General features: G+C 39.6%; 1 protein-coding gene across 7 annotated transcripts in view; it reads left to right on the plus strand.

The window, feature by feature from the left end:
* Nucleotides 1–15,319, plus strand: part of Dennd1b (DENN/MADD domain containing 1B) — a 212,335-nt gene that overhangs the window by 131,660 nt on the left and 65,356 nt on the right. For all 7 annotated transcript variants that reach the window (NM_001166501.1, XM_006529716.4, XM_006529719.3 and 4 more), the window contains 2 exons: nt 6,600–6,725; nt 15,016–15,117. In NM_001166501.1, coding sequence (NP_001159973.1) covers nt 6,600–6,725; nt 15,016–15,117 — 228 coding nt within the window. The remainder of the gene's footprint in view (nt 1–6,599; nt 6,726–15,015; nt 15,118–15,319) is intronic.

Below are 15,319 nucleotides of genomic sequence, written 5' to 3' on the forward strand. Positions count from 1 at the left end.
TAATTGTGAAAACTTATCATCTTTTAAAATGACTACTTTCTTACAGGTGATCATTTTAAAAGAAGAAGTGTTTTGTTTGTTAGTATGTAAACTATTACAGATGTTACTATTTCTCTACTCTTTTCTTGTATAGTTTAAATATATAGGGCTCAAATATAAGAAGAAGACAGGGAGAACTAGAAACATGCCCTCGGTGTGCTTATGGATATTTCAGGGCTCTTTGTTTTCTCTCACTTGAGTGAGAACTAGACAAAGCCTTAGTGAATCTCCTCTTTATACCTCTCTTTTGGTCATTTATGAAGTTTAGTGTTTGCTGCCTTTTGGTGTCTATAAGTGCTCATGAAGTCCATGAGCTTCCTCAGGCCTTTCACTTGAAAGGATGTCATTCCCCACCCCTCCTGCCCTCATTGCTCTCTACATCTGCTGTATTAGTGGCATGCTTCTGTTTTCTTACTGCTTATTAGGAGGGCCAATGGAATGGCAAACTTTCCTTTTCATCTTTCAAAGTCTTCTCCTATTTCGTCTAGTCCTATAAAGCCTTGACTCCCATTCCTGAAGACAGTATTATGCTGTGGAATGCTGAGCACACTTCCTTGGAACCGTTCTAAACTTTGCTCATGTCGTAATGAACGACATGGTGAGCTTTGAAAGGAGCTACGATCCTGACACTCGTCACAGATGCTCTGCTTGAGAGAACTAGAGTTAAGGTAACATCCTCTCTGAGACAGGCAGGTTTGCTTACTTCACTTTGAAACATTCCTTGGCTCAGCATGCATTTATCAGTCACCTCCTGTGCACTCATATCCTGCCGAGAGCGGACACTATAGTGGTAAATAAGAAAACACACATTGCGGTTTACAGGCACTTTACTTTGACGGTGATTCATCTAGTTTCATAGATGTAGACAAATGTTATAAAGGAAAGAAACAGGTGCAGTTGAAGAGATTGACATGGCACTTCTAGTTCACTGAGACATGGAGAATAGACCTGTTCTAGGCTTAGATTCAGGGAAAATGAATTAAGCGTTAGCCTTTATGGTCCCTAAAGGACTTGCCTTTCATGGTAATGTACAGGGTTTTGAAAGCGCAATGTTCTTCTCTGGCTTACTATGACCATTTCCTCATGGCCTGCCTGGCAACTGATGATGTGTCAGTTCATTGAATGCTAAATTTCAGGTTCAGCAGTAGGAGAAACTCCAGTTTGGTCTATGCCCTTATCTCTACGAGGGACACTCTGTTGCATAACACTGTTTCTACTTTAAGTGATAAATCAATTTGGGTACAGGTTAATATGTCATAGCACAGAGAATTCATCAGTCTTGCTCAAAATATTTCTTTCATCCAAAACCGAATTGTCAGACCCGAAAACACATGTACACGTAACATTATACAGACTGAGAAAGTTATATTTAGGAATATACAGGTGGATACATAAATGCGTGTAACAACTATTAATGAAAAAGGAGGTCCTGGACTTGAAGGAGAGGAAGGAAGAGTATATGGGAGGGCTTGAAGGGGGGCAGGAAAAGGGAATACTATTATGATTATATTATAATATCCAAAGTGCAAAGCAAAATATTAAAAATTATTTATTGTATAAGAAGTAAAAGGAGCGTTGATCCAAGGAGCGAAGTTCTGGGAGGAAGCTTCCATCTCTAAGGCACAGCAGCCCCTCCAGGGCTAAGGGATCCGCCCCATTATTTGTTTTCTGCTTTGCTTCAGAAGAAATGAGAAAATTAGGCAAGGCATGCCTACCCCAGTTCGTATTCATTTGCTTGGTCCTACACTAAGTCACAAAGGAAATAGCTAGGTTATGCATGCTTTGTTCAGATTTAGGACTGCCATTACAAAGGACAGGGAGAATGGGTGACTGGATACTGGTGGCTATCAGCTCTACAGCCAGGAAGCTGAAGTGAAAATAATTTTGGCAAGGCTTAGATACCATTTTTATTGACACAAACTTACATAAACTTTTCATAGCACAGCTAAGCTCATTGTGTTTTTTTCCATATCAGTGGCCTACATAGTGATCAAAGTATGACTCTTTTAAAAATTTATTGTCATGTGTGTGTACATATTTCTGAATATATAAATGGAACCTATTTGGTTATTTTTATGTGTACGTTTCTAGGGATGATCACTTGTTATTGAATAATTAATTATGCTCTTTCCACTCTTAGAATTTCTTAGTTCCCGGGGTTCTTTATGTAGGGTTGAGACTTTGGGATCGCTCTGTCTGTGTTACCATGCCTGTTGGGGTTCTCCTTGTTCTGCTCATGTTGAGCATTCATGTTGGCGAGACCTTCTGGCTATACCTTCTAACATATATAGGAGTCTCAGCCTCGCAGCAAGCCCCCTCACCCTCTGCTCCTTCTTAGGCAGTGATTCCTGAGCCTTAGGTGCAAGTGTTGTCTTGTAGATGTGTCATTTGGGACTGAGCGCCACAATGCTGCACTTTGATCAGTTGTGTTTTTCTGTAATTGTCTCCATTTGTTGCAAAGAGAAGTTTTCTTGTGGAGGGCTGAAAATAACATTTATTAGCAAAACTTAGAGTTAGGTATTTAGCTGTTTTAATGAAGTGCTGATTTTATACCCATGACTTAACCACCACTAGGTAATTAGCCAAGGTATGCATGTTATTTATGGTTCCTTGGGGTTAGGCCATGCTGATCATTGTTGTGGCCAAACATTTTCATCCTGACTCTTTACCATGATGCTGAAAATAAAATTAGAATATCTAGGTAAAGGAGTCATTTTTCTTTATCCGAATGATGTTATAGAAGTGAAGAGAACCCCACACTTTTTCTCTTACAGACACCCTGCAGACATGCCCGTCCTACAGACTTACTGATTTCTTTGCCCAGTTGTGATGGACACATGGTCCCACGCTCTGTACCATTTGCCCTGTTACTTGTGGACTTTTGTCTTTTTTTCACAGTCACTTCACTGCTAAGAGGGACAACGTGAACAGTTGGTGTCAATATTATTGATTTTGCTGTAAACTCCCACTGCTAAAATCCTGCTTCTAATGCTAGGAATGGTTGCTTTGACACCCAAATTCTCCTTATGTCAAGGGAATCTAAACATGTAAGATGAGAAATAAAATAGTTATTTCTAAAGTTTTTTTCATTCAATATTTTTTGACCTTTAAATATGTAACTAGACTGAAAATATATTTATAGGCAGAAAAGTGTCTCAAATAAAGTGTAATAAGGGTTGTGATGTATTCTTTAGCAAGTTAGGGTTCAGTATAGCTACTTTCCTAAGGAAAAAAACGACTCATGTTTTCTTAGTGTAACAGGATTTGTGGTAGCCTCATAGCCAAAGGTCTAAATATTTTTCTGAATTCTGAGTTATATGTTAATTAAGTTTTCCAATTACATAGGAAGATGTACATTTATTTCATACCTAAAGGTAGAAGCTTGGAACTAAGTAGAAAATGCTATTTCCCAGAGCAGATATTACAAAGGGTTCAGAAGAGACACCGTCAGATTATAGATTATAAACTGCTAAAAGCTAATTAGCACCAAAGGGCAATGGTAACCAGTGTTGATTTACTGCAGTGATCTAAAGGCCAGTGAACACAGCAAGGCTCAATATAGTCAGTTTATATTAGATTAATTCACTTCTTTCTAAAATGGATTTTTAAAACAATTTCATTTGATAGACTATTTATTGAGCGTTAGTATCCACACATAGAAATCTTGAATTCACCTGTCCCTCAGCCCCTTGGAGCTGCTTAGATCTACTGACAATTGTGGCAAAATAGAACAAGGAAAGAAAAAAAATCTTTGTGATGTACTTGAAATAATACAGAAATAAACAAAGAAAAAATTATCATATTTCTTTCTGAGAAATTTTGACCCTTACATATTTATATGAAATTAGATAGGATGACCATTTACCATAACACTAACCAAGAGAAACACGATAAGATCCACACTGTGTATGCATGACAAGTTCTGTAGAAATCTGATTTACAAATTCAAAGAAGAGGTGAAATTGATTTAATGATATATTTTATTTAATTCCATGCTCAAAATAGTGTTTCACAAATATAGTGAACATAAAATATGTTGTGAGGTTACCTTGTGTGCAGAATAGTCTAGATATGAGGTCTCCTTTATACTTGGAGAAGATATGGACTTGGATAGGGAGGGACATTTATTTGCTCATGTGACTGATGGCTGCCATTTTGGGAATCATAATTATAGAGCAGGGACTTCCTTTTTCTCTTTTCTTTTCTGTATCCTGGATGTCTGCAAAGAGCTCCCAAGCATTCACCAGGTGACTGACTGTAGAAGTGAAGGCAGTGTCCTCCTTTGGTTGGGAAGGGCTTGGTGCTCTGACAAATTCTCCCGGATAGCTTGGGTAGTGATTGTACAGTCCAGGGCATGGTCAAGGAAAGACTGCAGTGTATGATGCTTGCAGTTTCCACGACTGCGTGCTGACGCTCCTATCAGTACTGTCACCTTGTTTCATGAAGAACTGAAATGTCAGTTTTACTGAACATTATAAATCGAGGAACTTTGTTTTGCAAAGATACAAGGGATGGCTTTTGTAAATACGTAGTTTTTCATTTTTTTTGTTTGTAGAAAATATGTTAAAAACTTAACTATTCATTTAGCTTTCATAATGTTCTTAACCACTGTAAGTAACTCCCTTGTATCATAATCTTTATGGGTAGAATAATTATTGAATCCATATTTTGATAATTGCCTCTATTTTTTCTTTAAATATAGAAAAATAACATTTCGAAGCAGAATAAAGGACTTTAAGTCTAACATGTGTTTGTGAACTGCATTATTGTTTTAATATGTGGATTACCTAAACTGAGGTTAGATTTGAAAATAAAAGCTTTCTCTGAAATGAATCAGGTTTAGCACTTTGTGACTAAATGAATTAAGCTCTAAACTTTCATCTGAATCTGTGGAGCTTGGATATAAATTGAAAAGATCACAGCTATGGGGAGAAGACCTATACCACAAAGGCCTTTCTGCATAGATTATGAATACCATAACTCGATAATTTTTCAAAACTATAGTTATAATTGGACCCAATGGGGGTCTGTTTCTTTGATGAGATCACAGTAACTGTGACTTTACACTCGAAAATGTCACTACTGTGAAGGTTTATCACCTGTAGAGCTGGTCTTCCCTCTGATGCTGTGTTCATTTCTCATTAGCATTATTCAAAGTTTAGTTGTTAATTAGGTTCACACTTCAATTACAATCAGCATCTACAAGAGTAGTCAGGACTACTTGAACAAAGAAATAAAAACATTCCCACTTGCATGTATGTAAAGGATAAGTGATATGATTGTATTACCTGGGAGTCTATACAGATAATATGCTGTGTTAGGAGAGTAATACAGTTAAATTTAACTAAATTTATTTTTTATTTCTATTAGAAATTAGACTTGGGATGCAACTTCACATTTTTCTTTATTTTTCATTCATTATTTTATTCATTTACATCCCAGATGCTGCCCCTGTCCCCCTCAGAGTTCTTCCCCCTCCTGCCTCCCCTTGACCACAGAGGATGGCCCCTACACTCTTCTGTTTAAAACATTGATAAGGAATGAATATGGAATTTTGTGTTTTCATGAGTAGAGACTTTCGTTTTTTATTTTGATTGACAATAGTTAGTGAAATGAATAAAAAGAGTAAACACCCTGAGTGTGAGCCCAATAAAAGTCAGTCCGTGGGCGTAGCTGCAGAGCACCTGAAGTTAGAAAGAAGATAGAGTTGGCAGGAAATATTGTAATAATTCAAAAGTTTTTCAAGGTTTGCAGATTCCCAGATAAACTATCTCTGTTTTCAAAACATTCGTATTTGTTCTGATCACTGATTAATGTATCAGTGATATAGAACTCCAGTCTAGCATGTGGTGGTAAGAAACAGGGGACACGGGGTTTGTGTCCCAAGTTTACCCCAGAGTAGCCAGTCGTGGAAACAAAGTAGTTCCTGCCATTTGCCCCAACTTCTTTTTATTTCTAAATGAGAGCATGAATGTTTTTCTTAGGAAAATGTGATGAAATTTAAATGAGACAATGTAAAACACTTTTATTACATAATTTTCTACTCATGATATGGTCTCTATAACTTTATCTCTTCTCTCTTGTCTTCTGTTAATGGTAAAAAGCGAAAATTACTTATGCAAATGATGCCTCCAAACTGAAAATAAAATTGTAAATGATCTTGCAGGACTCATAACAAATAACAACGCACCACAGAAACGAGCGCTCCTGAGCCAGCTTTATCTCCAAACAAGTAGACACACGTTATAATTGCTAAAAATCTGCAGAAAAGTGCCTCACAAGCAGTTTACTGTAAATAATTAAAGCTTATTTATGTCAAGAGGCCTTGGGAGAAAAAAGAGAGCATAAACCAATTTGCATTAGCACATTGCTATCCTCTCTCGCTCTTGTTTCAATTAACAGAGCAGCAGGTGCTCTGTGCAGCTAAAAAGATAAGCTATCTGGGAGGAGGATGGATTTTGGCTGACCTGCAGACATTGCGCTTTGCCTGCTGATTGGGTTCGTACCTCGCTGTACCAATTTCTGAGGTGTTAATTTAACTGTTCCTCTCTGCCATGCAGGTCTCGGCCTTGAAAAATAAGCTGAAGAAGCAGTCCACAGCTACGGGAGATGGAGTGGCTCGGGCCTTTCTGAGGGCTCAGGCGGCTTTGTTTGGCTCCTACCGAGATGCTCTGAGATACAAGCCTGTAAGCAATCCTTCATCACTGTTGTACCTGCTTTTCCACAGACCCTAGAATGAGGCAAGGAAAAGGAAACATCTTAGTGTCACAGCTGAGGGACTCGCCATGGCTCGCCTTTAAAACGGAAAACGTGCTTCAAAGATTATTTTTGCAGCAAGGCGTCAGCTCCCGCTAAAGCTCTTTTCACTGTCACTGGCTAAGGTTCCCCGTGATCTTTGCCTGTCATCAACTTAGATGTCTAGAAGTGGAATATTTACTTCTGAGTGAATTGATAATTTATGTTCAAGTTCTTAAAATCATTTACCTGATCTTAAAATCACCATGAAACTCAACAGATACTAGAACTTATTAACAGCTTAGTGAGGGCAGGGACAAAGCAGGAGGTAAGAAAATCCGCACTTTAAATCATGGCGATATTTGAATATTTAATGTCTTCCTGGTTCATAACACTTTCTGAAATGGCCTTGCCCATTTAGCATATCTTGTCACATCTCCCCTTTTATTTTAATTCCCTAAAATACTAAATTATATCCCAGAATTTAGCTGAGCTAGAATGGTACAAGTGAAGCCCACTTGTTTCTCTCTAAGGTTGCTAGGCTGACTGTATAAACGATCCTTAAAAGACCATTCTAGGACCAGATGCTTAAGAAGCTAATGTGGTTTTACATTTGTATTTTGTGTGCCACCGCATGCATGTGGAAGTTAGAGGACACCTTCAAGGTGTCATTTCTTCCCTTCCATTGTAGAAGTCCTGCACATATGGCCTCAGGTTCATGCATTTGGGGGCAAGCACCTTTCTCTGGTCCAAATGTGTACATTTTAAGGGTAAGACACATTGGATTAATAAAAAGTAACACAATGGCCTGCCATTGCTAGATTACTTTTAACCCTTGGTCTATAGCATGTTTGGAAGGTGAAAACTGTTGTGCCTTCCTGCTCTGTCTTCCACAGTTGATATGCAGACCTGTTGACCATAACCTGTCTTCTTAGTGGCTCTCATCATGTAGCTCTTGCGCTATTAGAGAATTTTTAGTGGATCAATATATCTACTTCCTGTCTGTCTATCTATCATCTCTATCTATCTATCTATCTATCTATCTATCTATCTATCTATCTATCTATCTATCTATCTACCTTCCTACTTACCTATGTATCATCTATATCTTATTTCTATATTTGTCACTATAACAAAATATCTGCCAAAATCAGTTATGAAAAGAAAAGGCCTATTTTGCATTGTAATTCAGGAGGTTTAAGTCTACGGTGGTCCTATATGCTCTTGGGAATCCGATGACAGGGATCATACTAGGGAGTAATAGTGCACACATATGACTGGGACATGATGAAGAGAAAGGAGGAAGGGGTTGCGTTCTGTATGTCCCAGTCAAGGGCATTCCTGAATGAACAGAAATCCTTCCGTTAGGTTTCCATGTCTTCCCACAGGCTTCCATTTTCTTCACAGACTAATGTCCATTCCTTTAATCTATAGGCCTTTGGGGAATGTCCAACCATATCACATATAGTCTTTCTAATGTATATACATTTGAAGATATTAAAGAATTTTAAATATTGTACCTCACTGCTTATATAATGTGGAAAATCTTAAAAATTCTAAGAGTCTCCTTTGAAAGAATGGAAACAACCATCTGAATGCAGTTGAGTGTGTTATCATTCATGTTACGCAAGTCAAAGAAAGGTGAGCTTGAAAGACAAAAATGTGTTTTGAGCCCACGTTTTGATCTACCTCCATGTGGCCAAGAAAGCAGTTGGATTAGACGAGTCCTTTGCAATCTTAGAGCCCTACACCCAGTGACACATCTCCTCCAACAGGGCTCACTTCCTAGTCCTTCCAAAACACTTCTACTAACTCTGAACTAACTATTCAAATATATGGGCATTTGGGGCCATTCTCATTCACATTACCACACCTCACTTCCTGGCCCTTATGGGCTTGTGGCCATATCACAATACCGAATGCATTTAGGTCAACTTCAAAAATCCCCATGGTTTTTTACAGACTCAACACAGTTTAAAAATCCAAAGTCTCTTCTGAGACCCAAGGGACTCTTCTCACTTGAACCCACCGTAAAATAAGAAATCATATCACATAATTGCAACATACAGTGGCACAAAATATACCTTATCACTCCAAAAGGAAGGAATTTGAACATGGGAAATCCTGGGCCTATGCGAGACTGAAACCCAGCACTACAAACTCTAAAGCCTGATGTCAAAGGGCTTAGATGGCTCCACTCTTCTAGCTTTGCTTCCTGCACCACACTTTCTCCGTTCTGCTGCTTTCACGTCTACCGTGTAGCTCTCCTTGACTGATAACCCATGGATCTGGCACCCATAATATCTTGGGGTTTCCGACACAAACCAAGAATATCATAGCTTCATTCGATGGTCTCTCAAGGCCTCTCTTTTAAGGGACTCCAGTGCAATATGCCTGGCCTCTGTGGCTCTTCTTAACAATGGAGGGAGATTCTATAACTCCGTTACTCATGTATCTTTCACAGTTCTAAAGCCCACAGCCATGTGGAGGACACTGCCAAGTTTGACTACCAACCCTTTAGTCACATCAAAGGCAGCTCTCATTTTGTTGTTTATGTTTAGGAGCAGCAAATCTGGCCTTTTCAAAGTTGAAAACTTAGCTGGGTGGGTGGGGTCTTGCGTTGTGTTTACTGCTTCCTCCATTCCCTTCCAGACCAGGCCTTCTTTAGCCTTCTTAGTTTTCAGCACAAGCCTGGGCTCCAACATTACATTTCCTGATGTTCTTTTTCTCTTAAGCTGTGTATTCTCTATTTCTTTTGCTCCACTTTTTCCTTTTGATTGTGAACCTGCCTAAGTGCAATTAGTAATAACTGTCACTAAGGTAGGCTTTGAGGTTTCAGAAGACTCATGCAATTGTCCATGTGCCCCACCCCTACCCCTTGGCCTTATGTTGTGAATCAAGATGAGTCAATAGTAGTCTGTCTTGAATATTTGTCCTGAAATCACCTCTACCAAGGAAATGAGTTACTTTACAGTTTAGTGAATAATTAGGACAAGAGCAGAAAGCTGTCACATTCATTGCCAAAATATCACAAGAACAGTCTTTAGCCCAGTTGCTAATATTGTTCCTCTCTAAAACCTACTGAGTAGCGCCTCCATAGTCCATGTTGCTCTCAGTGGTACTGTCTTCCTAGCTCCCACTAGGATGTCCTGTTAACAACATTTAACCACTTCCCTAGTACAGGTCTCATAGTCTACCAAGTCACTCCAAACCCAGCATTGTTAGGCCTATCAGAACAATAGCTCCCTTCCGGGGGCCAGCCTCTGTCCTTACTTTCTATTGCAGTGACAAAAACCCCATGCTTGCACTCTCAGAGGGTTAGAGTGCATGATGGTGGAATGAAGGGATAGCTGAGAGCTCACATCTTGATCTAGAACCACAAGAGAGACAGACATTAAAAGGGTTTGCATGTTTATTTCAGAACTTATTTGATCATTTATATATTTGACCTATATCTTTGATATATTTTGTTAGGCATAAGTCAAAGAAGGATCAAGTATAGAAGTTATACTCATTTCACGATCTTATCTCTTTTCATCAATATATTTTGGTGTCCTTAGTCCAATAGAAGACAGCTGCGAAGTTTAACAAGCTTTGAGTATGGATTCTTTGACTAGACATTGCTTTAAAATTTTTTGACTGGAACCAGGTAGGGTGGTATTCTCCTGTAATCCCAGCCTCAGGGAGGCTGAGGGAGGAGCGTCACCACTGGTTTGAGATTAGCCTGGTTTACTCAGAGTCCCAGACTAGCATCCAGGACTACATAGCAAGACACTATCTCAAAAGGTTTAAGGGATGTTTATAGACTAGTTAGTTAGTCTTGCCAACTTTATCAGATTAAGAAACAGCTAGTGAGGCACACTTTTTTTATGTTTTTGGGAACCTTTTCTGAAGGGGTTAGCTGAGGGAGAAGAACCAGCTTGAAAGAGGCTAGCACCGTCTGATAGACTGGCACCTGGTCTGAAGGAAAAAGGAGAAGGCTTGCTAAGTACTAGCTTTTGCTTTCTCTGCTTGCTAGCCTGCTGTGATGTCAGTATTAAGTCTTACACATGTGCACACATGAAATCTTAGTGATTATATTGCATGCATAAGACCTGTACATGATTAAGCCAGCCAGAATACCAGCACAAATCAGGTAAAATGTTCTGCAGTCCCATCTGGAACTGAGAAGCTATTGGTACTTGATGGCTTCCAGAGGAGGGAAAATACATTTTCTTCAGGGATGGGACCTCTGAGATGTCATGTATTCTATAATAGTTGGACCTGCATCTATGCATGTGTATACTGGCAGCATTACGTGGACTTGGTGGGTTGGTGTAGGGGAGGAGGGAAGAAGGGAGGGCAAAGACTACTCATGGTAGGCTAGATAGACCTGCAACTCTGCGTACACTGACAGTACTAAGTAGACTAGGTGGGATAGAGACAGAGGCAGTAGAGGTGGGGCCCAGAGACTACCCAAGCCACTACAGTAGGCGGACCTGCACCCACACAAGCACTGGCAGTAGGACCATAAAGTGGAGTCACTGTTGGAATTTACCAACCATATCCATTCTGACCCTTAGAAGGGGTTTTGGGTCAGATTTGGAGTTGTGAGTTACAGAAGTCCTCTGGTGCTATACACAGAGTTTAATGCTCATTCTAGTGAGAGTTCAGGAGACCAGAATACTAAGAACTGTATATGGTAAAGGCCAGGCTTTTGATAATTTTGAAGGGGAAAGAGGAATTTTATTAGGAATTGCTCTATAGGCCATTCATGTTGTGTTCTGCCAAAGAAGCTGGCTTATTTTACTAATGACCCACAAATTTGAATATGACTGAGTTCAAAATGTTGTCCTCCCACTCTTTTGGAATACAAATGTTTGCTGCATACAGTTACATGTATTTAACATAATTCATAGGGACTCACAGGTAAGAGATTGCCTTGGGACATAAAGAAGACTTTGGCCTTTTGGACAAAGTTGAAACTCACAAAAAGGAGTTGCATTGACTGAAGCTCACATTGGGAGGTACAGAGAACCTAATAGGGGAAGGTAGACTAGAAGGCTGTTTGACCGCCTGTTCTCTGGCTTATGGTGGTGTCTTATAATATTATAAGACTGAAAACCCGAGGAGGGGGACCAAACTAAAGGAAATAGATCCATTGGAGACAGATGTTTTGAGTTGTAGTCTTAGCAAGGCACCAGTTGAGTTTGTGTATTAATTTCTGGCCTGGCTTTCTCTGTCCTTACACCATTCTCTCTGTCCCTCCTCCTTCCCCTGCCCCTACTCCTCTCCTTCCCTTCTCCTCTCCTTCCCCTCCCCCTCTCCTTCTCCTTTCCCTCTCATTCCTTTCCTCTCCTCCTCCCTCTGTCTCTCTTTTGTTAATGATTTTTTTTCATACAATACATTTTGATTACACTTTCTCCTTTCCCAGTCCCCCTCAGATTCTCCCCAGCGACCCAATTCTTCACTCTTTCTTTGCCTTTAAAAAACAAACAAAAGCTCCATAAAAGCACAAATTGGAAATCATAATACACAAGCAGAAGACCAATAAGACCACCCCTCAGAAAGCCCAAGCATAGTACACGAGACAAACAAATCGTTAGAACGACCACGGAGTTTGTGCTATGTTGGCTGCTGACTGCTGAGCATAGAGCCTCTGGGTAGTATATCCAGGAGACCTCCACTGATGAAAACTAACTGTTCCTTTGCAAGTGGCTATCAGTTGCAAGTTTTTTTATTAGGGGTAGGAACCTGTCTTTCAGTTCTGGGACCCCATCTAGCTTTAATCTATGTGGGCTCTGTCTATGCTGCCACAGTCTTGAGTTTCATGTGTGCATCTGGGCTTCTGTGTCCTGAAGAAATCATTTTCTTCGAGTTTCCCTCTTAACTGTGACTCATTGTTATCAGCCACCTCACATTCCTGCTGCCAGGAAGCTACACTGCCACACCTCCTTCATCACAGTGATAACCTCTCTTTGGTTAAGTTATTTCAGTCAGGTACTACGTGACGATGACATTTAAAATAAGGGGTATGGGGGATATATAGTCTCAAGTACATTAGTGTTTTGGATTTTGTTATGTGTCTATTACCTACGACACACATAGCCTCTCTCTTACCACTTTCAGTCAGTGCCTGTAGCTCTCCCTGGAAAATATCCTATTTTCTTGACATCTGTACCCTAGACTCTATTGCATCTTAGGCTACAGTGAATCCAACTTACTAGCAATTTGTCTTTACTTTTTTCTGAGACCTTGGTGCAAGCCTCAATCCAATAATTTTTCCATTCTGTATGTTTGTATAATCAACACCACATGGTTGGCACCACTCCCACTTGCCTGTGTAAGATGTATCTGGGAATCTAGGAGCCAGCCATTGGTGCAGTCATCTCTGAATACCTGCATGACTTGATCCAGCAAAACAGATCCCTAGGTGTCTCTGAGCAGGATGCCCACGCAGTAGCACTCTGTGTTCAGGCACTCGGGTTTTGTTTTGTTTTGTTTTTGCAGACATTGTCCTTTTAGATGAAAGTATAAAAAACGAATTTGGAAAAAACAAAACAAAAAAAAAAATGAAGTTGGATCCTTTAACGGGTGAAGTCTTGTCCTCTACATCCCCTTGCTATAGTCTCTGATATCTAAAGTTCTCAAAGAATAAATTTTTAAAAACTTCTGCGAAATAAGTGTTTCTGAACTCCAGTTTCTTTCACTCATATATTCATTGATTCATTGACTATTTATTCTTCCAGTGTCAGTAGTTATGATGCTGGCTCTGGTAACGTGAATACAGTAGATACATCTTTAACAGGATTGTCTTTTTATTTTTTTTATTTTTTTTTTGCTTTCGTTTGTTTTGTTGCACCCTTAAATGAAGTTTTTATGGGAGTAGTAAGTATGGTCTACTTCATTTACCCAGAGATTATTTGTGTAAACCCATCCAGTTTGTATGCGTAAGATTCAGAAATCTTCTATAGCTCTTTCTGTCAAAAATCACTGTAAAGTCTGTAATACCATTTTTGAGATGGGTCATTGTCTGGTGAGCGTTAGTTTATGACGATACTTGATAGATTATTCCAGCCTCCCTCATAGTTTGTATTCTCCCTCTTTACTACACACGTCACCAAAGACTTAGAAAAACAATTAAGAACACTGAGGTCCAATGAGATGGTTCAGCTGATCAAGGGGCTTGCAGCTACGCCAGATGATCTGAGTCCTGTCCTCTGCCTTCCAAGTGCTGGGATTAAAGGCATATACTACCACCACCTGGCTAGAAATTAAATTTAGTAGTATAAAAATAATAATTTAAGAAAAGCCCCCAGCCAGGCATGGCAGCACACACAGCCATGAGTGATGGATGAGCAAGTCACACAAGGCTGCTGTGGACACATCCAGAGAAACTGCATCTTGGATTTCATCTAAGTTTTATGTTTTATACTAAGGCCTACATGCGGCTGTGGCTAATTTCCTTGAAATGGTAGTTGTGTGACATCATTAATTCCACCAGAAAAGGCAGCAATTGAATCACACTGTTACTAGTCATTACTTTTATCCACGTCAGAGCCAATTCCTAGCATTTTACTTACAGACTTCTTTAATCAGAGCACTGAGTCTCTTTAACAATTAAATTATAATTGATAATTTTCAGATTTCCAGTATGATTTTTAATGCCTTACTGAAACCTTAGGATTGCTAAAAATTTCATTCTAGCGAGTGAATTGTCATTAGTCTTCACTCTCCTTTTGAACATGAAATACAATCACTTATCTGTATATATGTCAAGTATGCCAAGTGGGCTGTGGAAGTGTTGGGGGATGGGCATTGGGAGGATCAGCCAGCAAGGGATGGCTCTGCAGGTGTATGAGAATAACTGATTGCTCTTGCACAGGACCTATTTGTGATTCCCAGCACCCACATGATGATTGCCAAGCACCCGTAACTCCAGATACAGGTTATCTCATGCTGTCATCTGCATCAAGCATATATATATGCAGGCAAAATATTCAGATATCACATACAACAATGAATAAATCTGATGTGAGAAAAATGTTTAAAAATGTCTAATCAGCAAGAAAAGTAAACTGGAGACTTTTAAGTTGTTGTAGTATACTTGATATTTTTATACTTAAAAAATCAAGCAACCAATGGTAAATATTTGCATTTAAGTGAGATTGAGCAGTTTTAAGAGCATAGGGCTTCCCTAGAGGACTAGTTCTCTCTGACTGACCTTTTATTGATGCCCGCAACATCTTTACTTATGTCTAGGGCGAGCCCATCACCTTCTGTGAGGAGAGCTTTGTAAAGCACCGCTCAAGCGTGATGAAACAGTTCCTGGAGACTGCAGTTAACCTTCAGCTCTTTAAGCAGGTAAGAGTCAGCCTACACACATTTGCTCTGTACAGGGAACACTGCTGTTCAGCACATATCTGCTGCCCTAAAACTGCATCCAGGTTTAAAACAAACAAACAAACAAACAAACAATCATGTCCTGAGAGATGTCTTCTCTGAATCAGGAGGTTGTCTTTGTATGGTAGAAAGAATGCCTGGTAGTCCTCCTGCGGCGGAGCAC

This window comes from Mus musculus, chromosome 1 (genome assembly GCF_000001635.26).
Source record: "Mus musculus strain C57BL/6J chromosome 1, GRCm38.p6 C57BL/6J".
NCBI classification, from domain to species: Eukaryota; Metazoa; Chordata; class Mammalia; order Rodentia; family Muridae; genus Mus; species Mus musculus.